General features: G+C 39.6%; 3 protein-coding genes across 3 annotated transcripts; 1 reads left to right on the top strand and 2 right to left on the bottom strand.

Annotated features, from left to right (window-relative positions):
* Window positions 1-1901: 1901 nt before the first annotated feature.
* GAA1 (glycosylphosphatidylinositol anchor attachment 1) lies at window positions 1902-4127 on the bottom strand. Its single transcript, XM_065222240.1, has 3 exons — window positions 2418-4127; window positions 2189-2354; window positions 1902-2128 (listed from the first exon to the last, which is right to left on the bottom strand). Exons 1-3 carry the CDS (start codon window positions 4052-4054, stop codon window positions 1955-1957), a joined length of 1977 nt encoding a protein of 658 aa, XP_065078312.1. The 5' UTR covers window positions 4055-4127; the 3' UTR covers window positions 1902-1954.
* A 7092-nt stretch (window positions 4128-11219) lies between these two features.
* Window positions 11220-12674, top strand: LOC135701448 (small ribosomal subunit protein eS7). Its single transcript, XM_065222242.1, has 4 exons — window positions 11220-11338; window positions 11694-11861; window positions 11935-12267; window positions 12530-12674. Exons 2-4 carry the CDS (start codon window positions 11694-11696, stop codon window positions 12605-12607), a joined length of 579 nt encoding a protein of 192 aa, XP_065078314.1. The 5' UTR covers window positions 11220-11338; the 3' UTR covers window positions 12608-12674.
* Window positions 12675-18642: 5968 nt separating this feature from the next.
* On the bottom strand, window positions 18643-19885 carry RpS20 (ribosomal protein S20). The gene is made up of 4 exons (XM_065222239.1): window positions 19731-19885; window positions 19396-19548; window positions 19052-19141; window positions 18643-18793 (listed from the first exon to the last, which is right to left on the bottom strand). Exons 1-4 carry the CDS (start codon window positions 19731-19733, stop codon window positions 18677-18679), a joined length of 363 nt encoding a protein of 120 aa, XP_065078311.1. The 5' UTR covers window positions 19734-19885; the 3' UTR covers window positions 18643-18676.
* Window positions 19886-22267: the final 2382 nt, after the last annotated feature.

Genomic DNA, 22267 nt, shown 5'->3' with positions numbered 1-22267 from the left:
ATGGATGCGGTTGCATCCAAACTTTGGCGATGGGTCGACCCATCACCATTTGTTTCTTCATCGGATGAATGGAGGCATTCAATTGTTGCTCCACTACCACCGATTTAGCGACTGCCACAAGAGAGACGAGAACTGACGACACGTTGCTAGCCAAAGCGAAAACTCGCGACGGATACCACGACCAAAACACCGAACGACTCGAGAGAGCGAGCGAAAAGAAAATCGGACTGTACAGTTTGATGGTCAAGCAGAGAATGCCATGAGTTTCAACTAGACAGCAGCCCTCTTTTATATATTTTCAGGTTAAAGCAGAATGATGTGCAACCAAGTGGTACTCGATTATGACGACTGGGTTTGGGAAGAACGTTTATTTCATGAAAACAGTGATAAAATTATCACTTTTTATTTGTACACAGGACAATGCTTGACATTACCACGTTTCAATAGTTTCTTGTTGAAAATCAGTCGGAAGCATTGCTATTGATGCGTAGAAATATTTCTGATCGATTGGTGATAAAATAATTGAAATTGTTCCAGGGACAGCTGAGTTATTAACGTTCAAAATCTTTCATAATTTTGTTACCTGTTCCATTTTCGGTTTTCACAAAGTGTACCCCATATAGAAATCACAGAAGTAGTCCTACCATAGAGGTAACTCTAAGACCACTGGGTCCCGAAGAAAATCATTATTATTTTTGGCTCACTCAGTACCAGAACAACGGTCCCAAGCAGTCCCAAGCTATTTCACTCACCCCTGCATGTTCTGCATGAATCCACACACCCCTGATGTTATCTGTCAAACTTTCATAGCGAATCAAAACAAACATAGTGTAGTAAAAGAATTTCAACGAGAATAGGGTACGTTAATCGTTTGCTGGGGACCAATAGGCTACTAAAGTGGTGAGCCAATTTAAAATCGTTAGTTTCGTATTGATTGTTGGTCCTACGTAAAAAAGGTGGAATGAAAAAATATTCCGAAATCAAAACAAACGCAATATACAATTTGACCCCATCCCCCCTTCCCCCCCCCCCCCCTTAATGTACAAATATTTTTTGTTTTGGGCCGCCCTAGTGCATATGCGCTTAAATTTAGAAGGCTAAACGTTCTAGAAGTGCTTCAAATTTTATAGAAATTCAGCTAACTCTGTGAAAGCTCAGAAAACTTTGTAGCTTCAACTGTACTTCATAGAATTTCAGATAATTTTGTAGAACCTCAGCAAGTTTCGTAAAAGTTCAGAGAGCTTTGTAGACCTTCTTCAAACAATGTTGAATATAAGAAAACTTTAGAGAAATTTCGTTAGCCTTCAGAGTTATTCTTTCTTAAACGACATTAGATTTTTCAGGAACTATTTAGATAGTTAGAGGAAATCAAAGAAATTCATGGGTGCTATGTAAAAATTCCGGAAAATTATGTTGAACTGGGAATCTTATACAAGTTTGATAAACTTCGTTGAACTTTTGTTTATTCTAAAAAACTCAACAAAGTTCAGACACTCTTTAAAACTTAAAATAACTTCTTAAGACTTAAAATAGACCAGGGAATTCCGCAGAAATTCAGGAAACTTTGTATAACTTCAGGTAACTTCGCAGAAAATCAATGGAATTCAATAAACATTCAGGGAATTTGGTAGTAGGGCAGCAAACTTCATAGGTATTCCGAGAACTTTGAAGAAGTCAAGCGAATTACGTAGCAATTCGAGGAACTTCGTAAAATTTCATTTAAGTGCACCGACGGTGGGTTGATGGAGACGCATTATAATTCATAATTCCTCTCATGCTTGTGAGACGACTCCCTCTACGAAGACGTTCTTAATCCTAGCATAATCGCTATGGAAGGACATTTCTTTCCTGTAAATAGCTCCCCCCATTTCAGCTGCGATCGTTTTTACTTACAATCGTTTTTTTACTCTTCTTTGGTGATAGGTACCGAAACTCGAACAACATTCAAATACACTCACTTCTGCAGCATCGGTTCCTTCAGTGCTTCTTCTTCTTCTTCTTCTTCTTTGTGTTGCACCTTCCTGTCGTCACCGATCGAAGTTTTCGTAACAAACATCAAAAACCACAGTAAGGTCCACGAGGGCACAAACACCAGCGCCACCAGGTCGAACAACCAGTTCCCGTAGATCTGAATTGAAAGGAGAAAACTATTTACGTTGGAGTAGAGCAAATGCGCCAATGAACGTACCATCGAATCGACCACGGAATAGGTGATGCCATCCATCGTACCGGTGATGGCTTTCTTCATTTGATCCCTGACCGCCAGCTCCGGGAAAAGGTTGCATGTAACGCCAAACAGGACTAGATATACCACCCCCAGCGGATGAATGACTAAGCAGAGCATACGGGAAAATCTGAAACAAGATACTCAACCTTAGTTGACTTTCCACCAATCCAACAATCACGCAGCAAATTACCCCCTGGCGAATCCCCTCTTCAGTGGTTTCAATATCAGGACAACGGGTACAATCCCAACGGAGAGCAGCCATCCTAGGGAGAAATTGAGCATTCCGACTGTCAGCAGAGCGGTTCCCAGTTCCAGCAAAACAGCGATCTGCAGGATTTCCGCATTCAGCGCATCCAGTGTGATGAAACCCGGCAATATCAGCACCATAACCGATATGCAAGCCATGATGGCAAACAGACCGAACTGAGTCGAAAGATTCGCTTCGTGAAGGTAGTTGTTCAGCAGAGGGTTGAAGGGCAAAACCGTTGTTAGGGCTCCGATCCCGTGCGCTAGCAACAGGACAATTCCAACCGCAATGTAGGAATGTTTAGGCGTTTCGTTCGAATCATTATCGCCATCATCTCCCCTCTCCTGCTCCTGCTCGTCATCTTCCGAATAGTACAAGCCTAAGTAGTGAATAAACGACTTGATAAGCAAAGTCCCTGCCATCAGAGCCAAACTGGGCATATAGTCCCCAATGGACACGAACCGATCGTGCGTCACCAGCAAATAAAAGAAGTAACTCTGATGGAACCGTTCCAACAGATTGTTCAAACTTCGACTGATTCCTTCGATAATCTTCAGCAGTGCTCCCACGCCGACAGTGTTCCTTGAATTACCAGCTCGTTTCACACATTCCAGCGTCAAAGCTTCGATCCCGTAGCGATGGAACAGGCCATGATTACCATTTGGAACTCCCGAAGATTGACTCAGAACCATCGCCAGCAGATTCTGCAGCTTCTCGTGGTATGTAACCGGTTTCCTCTGATTCGTAGCCGACAGCCTATAGGCCGCAGGAATTCCATTTTTCTGCGAAAGCTTCTGTGCCAAATTGTGCAGATCCAAATTCGGTAGTTGACCATTCAATCCCTCCACCTTCAAGTTTATATGATCCACATCGAAGCTTTGCACTTCCAAATTGATCGCCGCCTGAATCGCTCCAGCTCTCCCATTCAAAGATCCCGCATTCAGCACCCGACTGTCCTCGGATCCATGATAAGCTTCCAACCAAGCTTGCATCCCGAGCTGTTCCTGTTCGGTTATCAGAAATATAATGTCCTTGGCCCAATACTTCTGCTTCCTAGCAAAATCAGCAAACGCCAAAATCAATGGCACTCCTGCCGACACGTCCATGTGCACCGACTCCGGGGGCCTGTATGGCACCGAAATGACAAACGCTTCCGTAGATCCAATTCTCGGTGCTCGCAAAATTCCATACACATTCTTCCCGGTGAAGGTCTTTCCCCCACCAAGCGGATAATTCAGTGTAAAATTGTGCGTATGAGTTTCCAGTCCAATCTTACGCATTTTGGCCAACAACCATGCGTACGGCATCCCGGTTCGATGATTCTCCCGCTCCCGATCCAACTCACCGGCATAGTTTTTCGCTAGACTTACGGTTTCCGTTTTCAGCTCCGAGTACACCAAGCCGGGAAGCAGCGCATTTTCGGAAAAGTACGTTCCGGAATTGAAGTTCGGATCCGGCAGCAGACCGAAATAGCCAACACCCAGCAGGTAGAACGAGAAGCAAATCAGCGTGTTGTGCCGGATCAGCGCTTTGCAGTATTTGGCTTTCTGCGAAATGGATGGGTTCGTGAGGAGGCCCATGTCGAACGGAACTCCGGGACTAGATTTTCACTTAAAAATCGATGGAAACATGAATATTTTCCGAATCACTGGAGCAAAATTCTCGAGTTTGTTTACAAATATGCGGAGAAACGTCAAACGAGGGGCGGTATGATTGTGAATTATTTTATTGAGCTCAATTTGGCTGCATGCTGATTACAGAACGGACATGGTTAATCCGAAAATGAAACAGTTTCAAAAGCCGCGCGTCCACAAACAACATTTCAGGCATCAGGCAAACAACATTTGATAACGGCACAAAAGCATTTGTAAACAAACTTTCTAAAGCCCTTTACACGCGAACCAAAGTACGCCCACGCAAACCAATACCACTTTCGGAACGGTGATAGTTGCCCCTAACCGATGATGTAGTTGGTTTGCGTGGGCGTACTTTGGTTCGCGTGTAAAGGGCCTTAGAAAGTTTGTTTACAAATGCTTTTGTGCCGTTATCAAATGTTATGCCTGATTTTACGAGACGTTACCTTTATAAAACATACCATGCCCGAACGATAAACCAAATGGTAGAACTATTTTACAAATGGTTTGGATGATACCCTGAACACGTCATTAAGGAAAATAACCATACACTAATAAAATTTCAAATATTGTTTTTATGTGTCCCACACATGAACTTTTACAATGTGATCAACAAAATGGTCTGATAGAAGGTCCCGAAAAACTCAACTTTTTGGTTCAGCTCTGGTACCATAGAGGTTACTCTAACACCAGAAGGTCTCGAAGAAACGAGCTCAACTTTTTGGCTCAGCTCTGGTACTCTCTTCGGTCCCAAGCTATTCGATGCACCCCTCGAAACATAGAAAAATTAGAAATACTCAGAGGGAGGGATGGGCGGAGCGAATGTTTTGAGCCAAAGGGCAAATGTCGCAAGCGTAAACAAACTGAGGTTAATACATCACGTTATTCTACTATTAAAATGCTACAAAACGATACTAAAAAAATTTGTACGAATAAATGAAAATTCTTTAAAAAACGCAAAAAACATAAGGGCGAAACCAACTTTTTTTTATTACAAATTGAGTTGGCTCTTACGACCGCTGGGGGAGGATACATAATAGGGCGAAACATACATATTTTCTCAATACAAGGCGAAAGATATAATATTTTGAATCTTTTCACTACTCCTTGCAATTAACGGTTGGTAATCAAAATAAAACATTGTTAATCTGATCGAAAGAAGCGAAAACACCCCAACACATGAATTTATCTAGAATTTAACAAACTGCAAAAGGTCGATAGTAACAAACCATCAGGAAAAAGAACGTAAACATTGAGGCGAAATAGACAATGTCAAAAACTAGCAGGCGAAACATAGGGGCGAAATCTGGGGGGGGGCGTGCTGTCAAATCAGCCTACTGATCATCTTGTATGAAACTGGTTCAAACGTAAACAAACGCTGTAGGTTTCTTATGGCTTGTTTACGTTTGGAACCAGTTATGCGAGGTAGGCGACGATTGTTCGTATTTGACAGCCACCTCCCCCCCTTGGGCGAAATAGCTTCTGTGAACGCAGCCGGGCGAATAACCTCAGGGCGATACAAGATACTATAAATCAAAAGGGCGCATGCAACATTTTCATTTTTTTTCAAGCTGTAAATAAAAATAATAATATTTTTATTTATCTCACCATAATGCTAACCAATAATGTAATAATTAGGAACAGTTCATTTCTAGGAATGGGCTTATAGTTTAAATTATATTTAATTATTTTTGTTCAAAACTTCAGATTCATTTTTCTCAGTTCAGTTGCGACATTGGCCCTAATTCCAGCTCTATCTAGAACTGTCAAAATCTGAGCCAATCGAACATTCAGAATTTGTCAGAGGATTTCTTATTCTTACTAGAATCAATTTGAGAGTATTTCAATCGAACAGAAATTCAATCACCTTTATGTTTTTTGTGCTTCACAAATTCAACTAGTTTTTGAAATCAGAAACAATATTCTAACTCTATTGATTAATTGATCTTCGTTGGTTAATGAATGGCACCAAGAAATGTGCAAAATATTGCGATGCAATCAATTATTATTTTGCACGTAAATCGAATCAAAAATACAAGTCATTTGAAATGCTAGCTTCTAGCAAGGGTTGCAAGATAATTTAGCAACAAATCCCTGCTGCCGAATTGTATTTTGTTTTCTCCGCCTATCTCTCCCTCTGAGTTTTTCTTAGAAAAATCAACGAACTCCTCATTTTATCAGTCAAACTTTCATAGCGAATCAAAACAAACATAGTGTAGTACTAGAATGTCATTTAGAATAGACAACAATCAATACGAAACTAACGATTTTAAATTGGCTCACTACTTGTCTACCCTATTGGTCCCAAGCAAACAATTAACGTACCCCATTCTAGTCGAAATTCTACTACTGCACAATGTTTGTTTTGATTCACTATGAAAATTTGACAGATAAAATGAGGGATTAGTGGATTTTCTTATGTTTCGAGGGGTGAATCGATGAACTTGGGACCGAAGAGAGTACCAGAGCTGAGCCAAAAAGTTGAGCACGTTATTTCAGGACCTTCTAGTCTTAGAGTTACCTCTATGGAATAGACCTCTTTGACGTTTAATCGTTTTTCTCTATCTAGCACACATGAATGAATGGACAGTTTGTTTTCCCACTAATCTGTTTCCCTCTTGCTCGCACTCGTTTGATTTAAATGGTGCAATAGTGTGCGCCGATTAAACGTCAAAAAGCTCTATGGAGTAAGTTAATCAATTTACTTGGGACCGATAAGCTAGTCTAGAGTGAGCTAATTTAAAATCGCTAGTTTCCGCCGGTTAATAAAACGGTTTGCTGGATCAAGATCAGCAACAAAAATGCTGTACTGAAAAACCGCAAAGGACTTGGTAAAGGATATTTTTACCGAAAAAATCAGCTAACATAACGGTTTGCTGTACACCCAGTAAAGAGCTGTCAAACTGTTAGCGTCACAGTCGCAAGTATTCCCATTCGTACACACGACTCGACCAGGAGGAGAAGGTAAGTAAAACTACAAATATATAAAATTATTTTGGTAAGAGCACTGGTTATATTAAATTTTAATAGATTATGCACGAACCCTGGCGATTTTGTCTTTATTATTTGTGTATTTGTATCAAAAATCTTTAACAGAAGCTGCCAGCGAGGCTGCCAGCCCAAAGTGAAAATAAATTCGATTTACTAAATTTATTCAGCAAAATGCTGTCAGAATTTTTTATTACTGAAAAATCAGTGAAAATTTTTGCTGAAATGATTGCTGATTATCAGTAAAATGTTTTCATTTCGACAGAAGTTGTAATTGCCTATAGCAGGGCTGATAGCGGGTCACTTTTTAGTGACTTTGTCACTTTTTTGAAGGTGGTCACTAAAAAGTCCCTATTTTCGACAAAAAGTCACTAAAGTCACTTTTTGCGCCATTCCCGCTTGAATTGCAATGTAAAATTCGTTAAAAAAAAATTAAAATTGTAACAGTGCTACACTGCTTAGTTCTTAGTTGGAAGTACGCAGAAGAAACCTGGACGATACATAATCAAAGCACACTTTTATTTGCGATTTCACACCTTTGAGGAATCCAGATTCAACTGCAAAATTAAATAATCAGGGTGACCGGGACTAGATTTTCAGGATACAGTTACTTTGAAGAACTATTAAAAGAACTTTTTCCAAGTAGGCCTGTGAACAATTTCTTGGGTACAAATTGGACTAGGAACTACTTGGAAAGCAGCTCCAGATAATTTTAAGGAGAAATCCATGTGAATTTTCAGTAGAACTTAGAGGAGAACTCCAAGACAATTCAGATTAAAAATTTATGAGAACTCAGAGGTGAACAGTATGGGAATTTCTAAGGGGGTGAATTTTTTAAAAAAGTTTATAATTCAAAGAGAATCTAAGGACGAATTTGATGATTGTTTTAGTGTTCTGCAGAGAATTTCTGCACTGTTATAAAAAAATTCAAGGCACTCCCAGAGATAAACTCGAATTTATTTTAGATGAACTCTATAAAAATAAATTCTTTTAAAGAAATACTTCAACTTAAATATAATCCTGTTAAGCTCTGTAAAGCTCTGGAACTTCAAATACGGCAAGTTGGAATTTAAATAACTGAACAGTCTCAAATACTCATGTTAAATATTTATTTCGTTACAATATATAAGAACCTTATGGTAACTAAAATCAAACACTTCATCAATAAGTAGCTTTTGGTTTTATATATAATTAATCTACTGATTGGTTTAAGCTTGGGTTTAAGTTAAATTTGAATCCATGTCTCTAAAATTTCACCTTTCACCAAGTTCATGTACCTGTTGAGTTTAAATTTTTATTCTTGTCAATGTGTATAAAATTTAACCCTTGGATCATTTTCAATGTCCTAGAACTCTAGTTTTGTAGGCAATTCCAAAGCAACATTGAATAGGATTCAATACAAATTTTAATGAAAATTCATAACAGCTTTTGACTCTTATTCTTAAGGAATTATGAGAAAATTTGAACGAGAAGGAGGATTACACCATGATCATTCTGAGGAGAACTTCAAAATAATACAAAAGAGGACATTCTGAGGATAATTTAAAGAAGATTCTGAGACAAAAGAATCCGAAGCATATTTCTATGTGAGTTTTTGGAGAAATCATAGGATTACAATTGAATATGAGTATAATTTCTATAGAACCTCAAATGAATTCGGTTAAAAATTTCAAGAGGGTTCTGACAAATTTTGTGGAGAAATTTAAGCAAAACTGAAAGTAATTGTACAGGTGAGAATTGCATAGTTCCTAGTAACAATTATTAATAATGTAATGAGCTTTGCAGAGTGAATTAAAATAGTTTTCTAAAGATGTTGTAATATTTTTTAAACTCATTTTTTTTTTCTTTACACTAGTCAATAATACCTATCAAATTTCTGGCTCCATTTAAAATGTTTCCATTATACATTTGGATTGTATTTTTGAAAAATGGGTGAAATTAGGATCATAGGTTAATGAAACTATGGTACTTTATGGTAGAAACATTCGGAAAAACCTGTCCCAAGACGACCTAATGACACATTCAGCCTTTGTTCGATCCAGTAGATGTTCGGCCCAGTAGAATGAATAGCAACTCCTGTTGTAGAAGAATTCTGCTTTTTTTCAGTAATTCAAAAACTAGATCTGGGTATCTATGTCATTTAATATTTTAAAACGCTATCTCGCTTCCTCATTTCCCTGTCTTCTTATTAGGTAACTAAGCAAACGCGGAGCACCTTCGTGAAGCAAATTCGCAGATCGCATAAAGATTATCATAGTTCATAACTAAAACGCGTAACGTGTTAGAGAATAGATTTATTCTAAACTTGAATTCAGGAGACCATAATAATTTCAAATATGGTAAAATATCTCTGTTATTGAAAGTCGTGTTACACGGTGTTGTTAGTTTTTAATCTAGTTGTGCAAGATCTTGCAATATAAACTTTTGACGAATGCGTACAGATAGGAAATCAATGTCTACCTTTTTTGGATGACTAACAAATCAATTTGCATGATTCTATTTCTGGAAGTTTTCTGATCATGTTTAAGTCACATTTTGGTAACTTTTTAAAATGATTTTGGTCACTTTTTAGTCACTTTTTTAAATGCTTTTAGTCACTAATTCACTATTTTTATTGCTTAACACTTCTATCAGCCCTGCTATAGGGAATTGCTGGAAAATTCAACAGCACTATTTTGCTGGAAAGTTCGCTGATCTTTCATCAAGTCTAAAATCGACAAAGTTCTGCTGAGTTTCAGCGATTTGAATTTGGTGTGTATACAGGCCTTACCTAATAAAAATACCATAAAGGAACGATGACCTAAATGTTTGAATTATTCCACAAATGGTTTGGATGATACTCCGAACACAACACGCAGAAAAAACTATCGTCGTAACAAAAATATTTGAGGTAATTTTAAACGTAAACTCAGTTTGTTCTGGCCACAAACATAAAATATATTGATTTCAAACGTATTCCATGTTTGAAGTCATGTGAAATCAACGTTTAAAATAAAAATTATGTTACGTTTATTTCAAAAATATTCGTGTTGAAAATAAACGTATTTATTTTTGTTTGGTTTGACAGCTATGCGAACAATAATAAATATGTGTATTTTAAACATGCTTCTCATGTTTAAAATAAACATACATATTTTGGAATTATTTGAGTAGTTGAGTGCAGGGTAAAGCAAAATAAAAGTTTCTTTCGCGTGTTCGATATCGGAGGAGGATCCGGAATGGATTCGGAATGGATGACCGTTTTCTGTTGAGGTTGAGCATAGCTGGGGCAACTCTTTCCGAATATAACAAGAAGGAAATAAAAAGACATGACACGCTAAAAACCGTTTACCCAAATCCTATATTGTTGAAATAAACATGTTTTTGAATTTAATTCAAACATAAATATTTTAGTTTTAAACATGCTTTCAATTTACTTTGAATAATTCATATGTTTAGAGTATAAACATTTATATTTTTGTTTTAAATGAACAAAATTCGTATCCGTGAACGATAAGCAAATTACCCATACAATTTTTACTAGGATTATCATGCAACGGTCAATAAATACCTACACTAAGAAAAATTTGAAGTTTATTTTTATGTGTTCCACACATAATGTTTTGCAATGTGATCAACAAATCATATCTACGTGTCAGACACATACTTTAATATATGTACTCATAAAAACCATATCTTACCACACATACTATTCATTTGACACATAAATGTCATGTGTAATTCTGAATGAATTCTGTTTGTGTGGCAACATGAAAATCATGTGAAATTTCACATGGAAATTCGTCAATAAAAATGTGTGTAATTTTTTGAGTGCACACAGCAAAAAAAATGTTATATCGATCAACTTAATTCAAGCTGATGTATGAAATAATGATGTAATAGCACAAAGCAGATACAATATTACATCAATGGCGTAATTTTGTTCGCAAAATCGATGTACATCGTACAATGTGATATTACACAACCGATGGATTGACCTGGTTGCAGCAGTTTGGATGTAATATTCAACAACTTTTTTGCGGTGTATAACGTATTATATTCGAAAAATAGTTCTGGCAACTCTGACCATGTGGAACGCAACCCAGCCCGGCAGCTGTCAAAAAACGCAAACCTTTCGCTTCAACTTCCGCCGATCTGTCGAGCCAGCACATCTGTCAAACTTTGCTCCTTTCTCGCTCTTTTTCCGGGCATCTTTGATGTGCGAGTGAACACATTTCACTGTGAACGTAAATTATTTTCGCTGTAAGTGGTGTTTTTTCAATAGAAATTGTGCTAAAATGTAGGGAATAGATTTGGGAACCGGCACCCGTTGGAATGGCGTCGAGAGATTGGATAGATTTCGAGAAATTTTCGTTGAAAATGGACCAAGTTTGAGCTGCCAAATCCCAGTGGTTGATGGGTTTAGTGTAGATGATGGCAGGGGAGGAAGTGTTGACGGCTCCGCTAACCTGACAAGGGTTTTGTGTACTGTGGAGGGAAAATGATTGCCGTTGTTCCCGAGGAATGGCCGTCCCGAATTTAGAATCCCGAAACTAGCAATTTACTCGAGTGATTGGGCGTTTGCACAATTGTTTACGTGGTTTGTTTCTTCCTGCAGATGGTTTTCGGATCAAAGGTGATCAAGGCCGGTGGTGCCGAGCCTGATGCGTTTGAGGGTCAGATCGGCCAGGCTATCCTGGAGCTGGAGATGAACTCGGACTTGAAGCCACAGCTGCGTGATCTGCACATCACCCGCGCTCGAGAGATCGAGTTCAACAGCAAGAAGGTAAACAACAGTCTTCGAGTTATGCTATTTTTAAATGCCGGAACATTTAACTGACTGTTGACTATCGTTGTAGGCTATCGTGATCTATGTCCCGGTGCCCAAGCAGAAGGCCTTCCAGAAGGTCCAGACCCGTCTGGTTCGTGAGCTGGAGAAGAAGTTCTCCGGCAAGCACGTCGTGTTCATCGGCGAGCGCCGTATCCTGCCCAAGCCTCAGCGTGGCCGTCGTGACCCCAACAAGCAGAAGCGCCCACGATCCCGTACCCTGACTGCCGTGTACGATGCCATCCTGGAGGATCTGGTCTTCCCGGCTGAGGTCGTCGGCAAGCGGATGCGCGTCAAGTTGGACGGCTCGCAGCTGATCAAGGTTCATCTGGACAAGAACCAGCAGACCACCATTGAACACAAGGTGAGTTCCAAGGATTGCTTAGTTCTGACTGATTGAAAGTTTAGCATCATCTACATTCGGAGTGACTCGTCTGTAATCTTGGAATCATTTCGTCTATACGATGCTTACAGCAAAACCCAGTATTTCTTAACCCGTTGCTCTACTGTATTGCAAAAGTTGAAGTGGCTGAAAGAGGAATGTACACTTTTTTTTGGCAGAAAAATTCAAGAAATTCAAAATTGTTCAAAGCTAATGCTAATTTTAATGCATTTCTTTCCCGCAGGTCGACACTTTCACGTCGGTGTACAAGAAGCTGACCGGACGTGACGTTACGTTCGAATTCCCGGAGCCCTACCTATAAACTATACAACCAATAGTTGCTAGAATTAAACAAAAAATCTAATAAGTGAGCGCGCGCGAAAGGAGTTGGTGAAGTCAGTGGAAAGACGGAATATTCGCCAATAAAGACCCTTACTGAAAGGAGAAGAACAGTTTACAGGTGTATGGAAATTTTGAACCGATGCAGTTTGCTGTTTCCGTGATTTGTGTGATTTGAGAAATGCCGTGCCTTTTTTTATGGTGAGGATCTCCTGTGGGTGTAGGTGTTCGATATGCGATGCTCTTCTGTTGACTTGTGAAACATTGACTGGCTTCCAGGAGTAAGTAGGATTTGTTAGTGAAGGATCTGCGTACCTTGTCATGAATGAGGACAAATTTCATCGAAAATGAACAACACGCTTAGTGTGAAAGCACCATAGGTTGGACAGTGCCTAATGTTGGATAGTTTAATGCTTTATGTGTATTGTCAGATAATACTGTATTTCTTTACTTATATGTATATTCTCCATAGTCTGATCTAGCAGATGGCTAATCATATTCCTGATCAAATGAGCAATTCGGATATATTTTTTTCCTTTTGTTTTCCGTACTGAATACCAATGTTACCGACGCCAGGGAGGCAGCTCCCACACCTATCGACCCATCAACTCATAGACCGGGGACGAACAGCGTTATTTCCCTTCCAAAGGAAGGCGTGATCAGAGATTTTATGTGTAAATCGGATGATAAGGCACGGTTCTACGATTCTCGTATGTGCTGAGCATCCGCATAACAGTCCCATTTGAATAGGAGATCAAGCAAAGATGTAACTGTTATGCTTTTATGTACAACGTGAAACATTTTAAAAATTATACAGGTATTCCACTAAGACACCGACATTCATCAGGATTTAGCTCAAATTTCCGTTGCGTTTAGGTCTGTCTCGACACTTATGTTCTGAAATGTCTGTTATTATCGGATTTTGATGCCATCCACGATGTAGCTCAGCATTCGAGATCGTTGTGAACCCTAGCACGAATTTTATACCACAGGCATCTGTTGATCGGCAGCGTTTATGTACTATCATCAGAACAGTATGTATCGCTATAGTTACAGAACAGATTTCACCTGTAATTTGAAAATTCAGATTTGTGTGATTTGACTGATCTTGTTTTCTCTATTTAATTTCATAAACTCGTTCCTTGATTCTCGTAGTCGAGTTGATCAAATGTTTTTTCATAGTCAATGAATACCGAATACAGGTATGCCTATGCTGCGCGGCGTGTGAAGTGAGGTGACAGTGTAATATAGGCTGTGTTGCAATGAGCACTCATACATCAAGTTTTCACTGGAAATCCTATGTAAGAGTGCTCATTGCAAGACAGCCTATATTATATGATATAAGCCATAGTCTGTACGGGGTATAAGACTAGAAGGTCCCGAAATAACGTGCTCTACTTTTTGGCTCAGCTCTGGTACTATCTTCGGTCCCAAGCTAATCGAGTCACCCCTCGAAACATAGGAAAATCCCCCTCATTTTATCTGTCCAACTTTCATAGCGAATCAAAACAAACATTGCGTAGTACTAGAATTTCGACTAGAATGGCGTACGTTAATAGCAACAATCAATACGAAACTAACGATTTTAAATTGGCTCACCACTTTAGTAGCCTATTGGTCCCAAGCAAACGATTAACGTACCCTATTCTAGTTGACATTCTATTACTACACTATGTTTGTTTTGATTCGCTATGAAAGTTTGACAGATAACATCAGGGGTGTGTGGATTCATGCAGAACATGCAGGGGTGAGTGAAATAGCTTATGACTGCTTGGGACCGTTGTTCTGGTACTGAGTGAGCCAAAAATAATAATGATTTTCTTCGGGACCCAGTGGTCTTAGAGTTACCTCTATGTTAATAGTTTGCTTGGGACCAATAGGCTAGTCAAGTAGTGAGCCAATTTAAAATCGTTACTTTCGTATTGATTGTTGGTATAAGTTCGAATTGACAATTGTCACTTTAGGGTCAATGGTCCATTCAAGATCTTCCAGGCACGGATGAATTCCAACATAGATGATTATTGCTTAGCGGTTTCAGATCATTGCTTCGACGTCATCGCTCTCACTGAGACTCGATACTCGCACATTGTCAAATCAACTGTTTGGTTTTGAATACGAGGTTTTTCGATGCGATCGGAATCCGCACAACAGCCGCAAATCAACTGGTGGAGGCGTTCTCATAGCGGTCGGCTCTGGATTGAAGGCAAAATTTATCGAAAACGATTCATGGAATTGCGTGGAACAAGTTTGGATTGCCATCAGTGAAGTGTCGGTTGCATTCGGGTGTAAAGCAAAAATCTTTAAACGCAATCTCACCACAGTTTGGTGAGTTTGTTTGCTTGATATTTCGAACTGCGATATCACAGCTTGCAAAATCAACCGCACATGTTTGCTTGTTGATTTTTGTCTACGAAAATCAAGCATGATCTTGAGCATTCGTGAGATTTGATTTTTTGATATTTCCGGAGTGATTTGAGATTTGGGCGTAATTGCATTTGTAAACAAACACGTCAATCACCGATTTCTCGCGTAAGCCTTTTGGATCATTACAGTATCGCCACTCTGAAGCAAATCAGCCACGTGGTTAATGAGAACAATCGTAGCTTAGACCTTTGCTTCGTCACCGCTCAGGATACTGCCATAGAGGTAACTCTAAGACTAGTAGGTCCCGAAGAAACGTGCTCAGCTTTTTGGCTCAGCTCTGGTACTATCATCGGTCCCAAGCTAATCGATGCACCCCTCGAAACATAGGAAAATCCACGAACCCCTCATTTTATTTGTCAATCTTTCATAGCGAATCAAAACAAACATTGTCTAGTACTAGAATTTTGACTCTCTGCCTTCTGTTCGAAATGTCCCTCACCAATGGGGTGTTTCCTTCCTGCTGGAAATCAGCTGAGATGTTTCCAGTGCATAAGAAGGAAGGCAAAAGAAACATCGACAACTATCGCGGCATCACATGTGTCATATCTAAACTGTTCAAGTTGGCCGTTATGGAACCATTAGTCTTTCACTTCAAGCAGCACTTGAGCGAAGACCAGCATGGGTTCATGGCAGGGCGGTCACAGGACTGACATCAAAAATATTTCCACTATGGGATTTCGCAAATTTGACAGTACCCTCTTAACTGGTCTATAAATTTATGGCCCATAACAAACTTGAACAACACATACGAACTTTGCGGCTGTATTGCATATTTTACAGCTGCCGCTTACATCGCATGTGTTTGTTTTGCGTTGGTTGTAAGTGTGTGAGTGAAAAATAGCAGACAACAGAAAAATGCTGGCTTAGCAGCCCCTTGATGGCGGTCAACTACTTCCAACCTTCTGTGTCTCACCTCGTACATCACGGAGAGTATGACAGACCATATGCAAACAGATGTCATGTACACTGACCTATCAGCCGCCTTCGACAAGTTGAACCATCCTATAGCGATCGCCAAACTGGATGGGCTCGGTATAAACGGCAGTCTCCTACGATGGTTCGCATCCTATCTATCTGATCGCCTGAACGTTTTATTACGATTTAACGTTTATAAAAAAAATTAAAAAATATAACGTTTGGAAAGTATCACCACAAAGATTCTGCACTCGGTCTAAAGCTTGTGGGCGGGAAGCGCTGTTTGAGTCACTTCTTAGAAATACGAAGCGAAAGACAAATCAAGAATTAAGCACAAGACCTTCAAGAAAACTAACAACACGAAGTCTGGAAATGGCAATGTTTCATTCAAAACGTCAAGTATTTCAAGAATATCGGGTGAGACCAATCTAATTGTAGGGTTTTTGATCTAATTTCCGTCGTACTAAGCACAACCCACGCTTTATCTCTCTTTTCTGAACGAGTTTAAATAAAAAGGGGAATATTTCTGTCAAATATGACTTCTAAATTTATTCACCTTTCCAGACGTACCATTGAATTTGATAAAGAGTCACAAGTTATTGAGATATTGCTTAAAATATAACACTGCTTCTTGATTCTAAATTTGTCCTACGAGTTTCAATTCCGTCCAAACGCATTGAAACGCCATTAGATTTACTTCGTCCTACGGATAAACGTAGAAAAAGGGGATTCGCAAGGAGCGCTCCTTTTGTTTTGAGAACAATGAGCGTAAATATTCATGCAATGCGCTGTAACAGGATTTATGTTGTAGCAAATGAACTAACGCATCGGAACAAACGTAATATTGCTTTGTGCACGGTGAAATCATTGATATTATTGATCTTTTCTGATCGATAGAACGGAAATGGGCGATTACGACGAAGTAGTGCTCTACCCTATCCAGCTTCGATGTGCGGTATAAGAGGTGAGGAGAAAGGAAACTAGTGGACTCTTTCATTCTGACGGTGTTCTTATGCAACAGCAGACGTGACGTCACGTCTGTTGCTGGCGTAAGAAGACGCGAGAACGAAAGAGTCCACTAGTTTCCTTTCTCCTCACCTCTTATACCGCACATCGATCCAGCTTTCCATGCTCGGTAATGGCGGCCTGTTTGTATGAATAAATGTATCCTTCACTGTGCTTTTTGACACTAACTGGAGGGCGTATGGAAGCTGGATATAATCTTATTTTTGTGTAGTAGGATATTCAATTGAACCGCTCCGGGATATTTAGGCCTATTCTGCGCGGCGTGTGAGGTGAGGTGACAGTGAAGTAATGGTGAAGTGACAATTGTCACCTCGGGTGAGGTGAGTCTCCGTGCAAATCAAATGGAGAGTCACCTCACACGAGGTGACGATTGTCACTTCAGAAGTGACAGCGTGTCACCTCACCTCACACGCCGCGCAGAATAGGCCTAATTATGATGCTGTATGATCTTTTAAGCTTTTTTCCTAATTTTTGGGATACAATTATTCTGTGTTGCCAAATCTTTACCTCTACCCTTGTGCTGTTGGACAGTGATGTTTTACTGGAGACCTGGCCCTATGACCCACTTCTGTACTTGAAAATGAAAATGGCATTAAATCTGGTTTTGAAAGTTGGTGCACAGGTAAAAAGTGAGGTTATGGGACGCCACTGGTTATATCCTAGAAGGCGTTGACGTACATCGTGTGAATCACATTAAGGATCTGGGAGTCATCTTAGAGCAACCGTACCAATGAGTAAATAAGGCACATTTACCAACCTCTACCATAACGCTACTTGCGTACCGGGGGTTGCTATTCAGGTTGAGAAAATAGCAATCCGCTCCTTAGGAAGGCAACTAGGCCTTAAATATGTAGAATAATTCTCCCCATTTTGTTTATTTGTAGTTATAGGCAATAGTGGAAGTTATTTCAAAGAATACAAATAGTCATCAGATGTCCGAATTAAGTGTTAACAAGTGAATTTTAGAGAAGAAAGAAAATTCAATAAGTAATTATACACGGCGAATGAGAACGACCAAAATTTGAGTTTAGTCAACTCAATCGCCAAAAGTGCAGGAACTCAGCGATGAGTAAATTTGCCTCATGTTTTCCCAGGGAAAAATTCCCGAATTTGAGAAAAGTAAAGATTGGATTCACTCAGTCTATTGGTACTACTCCGAGACTGAATAAAATTTTCGTCAATTTCCTCATTTTCCGGCAAATTTTTTAGGTTTTCCACCGGAAACCATGAGACAAATTTACTCATCACTGAGTTCCTGCACTTTTGGCGATTATGAGTGAACTAAACTCAAATTTGGGTCGTTCTCATTCGCCGTGTATCATTTTTTTTATTCGTAAGAAAAATACGATTCTAACGGAAACGATTATTTAAGACCGCATGCTTTCTTTCAATCCTTAACCTGTCGAAGAAGAATGTTTTGTTTTCCTTTTTTGAAGCATTTTATATTTTTTGAAACTTTTTAATATAAAAAGTTTATACCGACTGGACGCGAGCTGTTACGCGTTATGCCAATGCACAGAAGGAATGAAGACAGGTGTCGGCTCTTTCATTGAACAATGATTTTTGTTTTGATTTTCTGATGTTACTTATGCTCAGCAACGATTCTGTACTGCGGAATCCATCGAGTCCCATGATCAAGCCGCTTTCGCCGTCTTACCTCCCCCGCTTTTCGAACAGGTCGAATTGCTTAAGGGTCGGCGATGGTGACCTCAACCTCTACACCGGGTTCGATGTTGATCGAGGTGATCTGCTTGACGATCTCCGATGGCGAGTGCAGATCGATGATACGCTTGTGCAGGCGCATCTGGAAGGGAAGGGAAAATGGTATCGTTACAATTTGCATTTCAAAACATGTTAACTCAATTGGCTGTTGGTGGAGCAGTTGTCTGAACCATTAGAGACTTGAAAAGAATTCAAGGCATCAATCAAGCACTATGACGAGGAACAGTTTGCTGTCGGCGCGACTTTCATAAATGATATCAATGCAATTAGACGTTCACTTTGGTTTATAGTCTGCCTGAGTGTTTTTCCCTTATTGAACGATCAGTAGTGGAATAATTACCTGGAAGCGATCCCAAGTCTTGGAACCCTCACCGCAAGGGGTCTTACGGGTGGTGATACGCAGGATCTTGGTCGGCATACGGACTGGGCCCTGTGGAATGAAAAGATGTTATTAATCCAAATGTCTCACACCATGGTAACCGCAACGAATCGTGGCAATGAAAAATTTGTCAAATTCCCTCAATCTTACTGCGGCTGAGAAAAGGCCAGCAATAATTCAGTCAAAGAAATTTATTTTACTATTGCATCTACTTAACTAGGGCAATGAACAGTTGTATTTACATTCGAAGCCCCCCAGGTAAATGCAAATTATACGTTCCGGTTCTTGCTAAGCGGGTGACTCACCTTGACGCGCAGCTTCTGCTTCTTGGCTCCGCTGATCAGATCAGCGCAAACCTTCTCCAGGCTGCGGACATTGCGCGAGGTCAACGTGATGCGGATACGGTGCACGGTCGCGGCCTCGGCTACGGGCTTCTCGACATCCTTTCCAGTGGCGGCCTGCAATGCGGGAAAACGGGATAATTAGTATTGAGATTCCGATTCTATACACGTGTAAACATTGACGAAGGAACATAACCTAAAATTGTTAGGTCGCGACTTTCGAACAGGACAAAATCGATATAAGACCAACAAAATTAAACTTACGTTTTACGAACAATGAAAAGAACTTTATTATTTACCATTTTGGCGTATTCAAACGGTTGTAATTGTAATCCTGGTCGAGGTAATCAAGTATTCTTGACCAGCGCTGAACCAGTCAAAACCTTTCACTTGTGGAGCAGTAAACGAAATGGACGAGTCGAGAGTCGAAATGTCAAATAAAGAGCCGAGAAGAAACGCACACTTTACGAAGCAAGAGAGGAACGCAAATTTGTGTTTCTCTAGCGTTTTCTCTAGCACGGATTCTGTTCCGCACATTAGGGTGATTCCTTTGCAATCAACGGTAGTGAACGCAGCCATTTATTTAAAAAAAAACAGATTTTACTGAATTTTATTTACTTTAACTAATTATGCTTTTATTACTTCATACTTCATACTTAAAGTGAAATTTTTTTCGATAGATGAGGAGATGAAAGTATAGAATTGATAGTTCCGTTATAGTATTATCGTTTCAGTTGAAAACCGGAACATCCCACACGCGCCAATTGAATTTACTCTCGTTCTGTACGTTAAACATAACGTCGGACATAGTGCGCTGTATTCGCACAATGATGTGCTATTCAGCGCACTATGTCCGACGTTATGTTTAACGTACAGAACGAGTGTAAAATCGAATGTCGCGTGTGGGTTTTCCGTTGTCCAAGTTGAATGACAATACACTAATAAAATCCCAAAGATTGTTTTTTTTTGTCCCACACATGAATTTTTGCAATGTGATCAACAATTGATATCTGCACCGAGGAGAATTTCCGTGTACCTTTTATGTGTGAAACCACATATTTTTTTGCAATTAGCCTTCACAAAAAAAAATATGTTTGAGAACCTAAAAATTATTTGGTTTCCCGCAAATAAAATCAATGTTCTAAAATAAATGAATTTCATTTGTTTTGACTAATAAAATTTATGTGTGAGGTTTATACTAGGGGAGTCTCACTTTTAGAATGCCCATTAAATAAGCATTTAATTTAAATCAAATGCATTTAATTTTCATCGTTTGCATCAAATATTCAGTGGAATGTAAACATCAAAACAAAGCATGCGCTTTTTCGGTGACACCTATACGCCTATACATTTATATATGTATCGAGGCGAAGATAAACAAACACAACAGGAAAAGAAACTCCGAATTATTAAGGTGTATTCAGATCTGAGCGATATTTCACGCGCGGAGAAAGATTTTGCGAACGTACGAGAAGGAAAAAAGTACTAGTCGTCTCTTTCATTCCAACGCAAATCTGAATACACCTTTAGAGAATTCACGGAAATCTCCCTGCAACCTTCTCGGGCAGCATAGAAACTCTCCGACGAAATCGCCAACATCAAAATCACGCAAAACCTGCTCCACCGAGAATACGAATCAAGTCCGTTGAAATTCCGTAGAACCTCCGTTGGCAGTATCGAAAATCTCTACCGGTATCATGCGGAAGCTCCTCCACCCAAAACCCGAGAAAAAAAACCGTACAGATTTCCTGAAACTTCCGTTGGTAGCATCGAAAATTACCACCGTAAATACGAAAAAAAAACTCCGTCAAAACTGGAATCACCGCTGGCAGAATTAAAAAACCTTCACCAAAATTGTGCAGAACCTCGTCCGCTGAGAACGCGAGAAAACTCCGTTCAAATTCCCTGGAATCTCCAATGGCAGCAGCATAAATCCCCTCCGAAACCGTATGAAACCTCGTCCGCCATGATCGCAAGAAAACGCCATCGAAATTTCGCATTTTTTTATGTATAATTGTAATATATTTATTTGTCAACAACAACAGACTCAATGTGGCCCCAATGTATTTTAATTAGTCAAACCAAGTCAAACGTAATCCTGGTGGATGAACTCCTTATCAGAACAAGAAAAAGTTCGTAGAACCTTCGTTGGCAGCTGCTAGAATAGTCTTCGAAATCATGCAGAAATTAATTCGCCGAGAAGGCCAACAAAAAAAAAATCCGTTGAAACTTCCAGGAACTCTCGCTGGCAGCATCCAAAATCACCGAGATCACGCGGAACTTCGTCCACCGATAACGTGAGAAAATGCTTGGAGCTTTTGTCTGCAGCATCCAATCTATTCACTGGTATCGTGCAGAACCTCTTTCGCCGACAATGCGTGAAAACTTCGTCGAAAGTCTCTGGGCACCTCCGTTGGTAGCATCTGAATTTTCGAGGAGAGTTTGGACGGTGTTTTCAGATATTCACGGCGGAGAGGGTTCCGAAAGATTTCGGTGGAGATTTTCGGTGCTGCCAAAGGAGGTTCGAGTGAGGTTCGACGGAGTTTTCTCGCGTTTTCGGTGTATTTGAGCGAACCGAAGCGAAGAACAAAACAGGACAAACCCTTTCATGTATACATGCATGTATTGGTGGGAGGTGCCGATTAGAACTACACACAGCAAAAAATGCATTTAATTTTTATTGTTTATAATAAATGCACCTCAAGTGATCCTAGATTTTAGCTGTAATGAGCAATTGCAAGCCTGGTTGAAAATAAACATGAATTTTTTGATTGATTTGACAACTATCAAAAATAAATATGTTTATTTTAAACATGCTTTTCATGTTTAAAAAAAA

Source organism: Ochlerotatus camptorhynchus, unplaced genomic scaffold (assembly GCF_037179485.1).
Source record: "Ochlerotatus camptorhynchus isolate MF236.1 unplaced genomic scaffold, CSIRO-AGI_Acam_v1.1 ptg000162l, whole genome shotgun sequence".
Taxonomy (NCBI): Eukaryota; Metazoa; Arthropoda; class Insecta; order Diptera; family Culicidae; genus Ochlerotatus; species Ochlerotatus camptorhynchus.
The sequence above is the reverse complement of the archived record's forward strand: the minus strand, read 5'-3'. Positions and strand labels throughout refer to the sequence as shown.

Excerpts from the sequence above, each read along its gene's own strand:
- GAA1 (XM_065222240.1), bottom strand. The coding sequence starts at position 4,054 with ATGGGCCTCCTCACGAACCCATCCATTTCGCAGAAAGCCAAATACTGC. Across the intron at positions 2,355-2,417 it reads AAGAGGGGATTCGCCAGGGG|ATTTTCCCGTATGCTCTGCT; the intron begins GTAATTTGCTGC and ends ATCTTGTTTCAG. Across the intron at positions 2,129-2,188 it reads ATTCCGTGGTCGATTCGATG|ATCTACGGGAACTGGTTGTT; the intron begins GTACGTTCATTG and ends CTTTCAATTCAG.
- LOC135701448 (XM_065222242.1), top strand. The coding sequence starts at position 11,694 with ATGGTTTTCGGATCAAAGGTGATCAAGGCCGGTGGTGCCGAGCCTGAT. Across the intron at positions 11,862-11,934 it reads TCGAGTTCAACAGCAAGAAG|GCTATCGTGATCTATGTCCC; the intron begins GTAAACAACAGT and ends CTATCGTTGTAG. Across the intron at positions 12,268-12,529 it reads AGACCACCATTGAACACAAG|GTCGACACTTTCACGTCGGT; the intron begins GTGAGTTCCAAG and ends TCTTTCCCGCAG.
- RpS20 (XM_065222239.1), bottom strand. Across the intron at positions 19,142-19,395 it reads AGCAGAAGCTGCGCGTCAAG|GGCCCAGTCCGTATGCCGAC; the intron begins GTGAGTCACCCG and ends TTCATTCCACAG. Across the intron at positions 18,794-19,051 it reads AGACTTGGGATCGCTTCCAG|ATGCGCCTGCACAAGCGTAT; the intron begins GTAATTATTCCA and ends CTTCCCTTCCAG.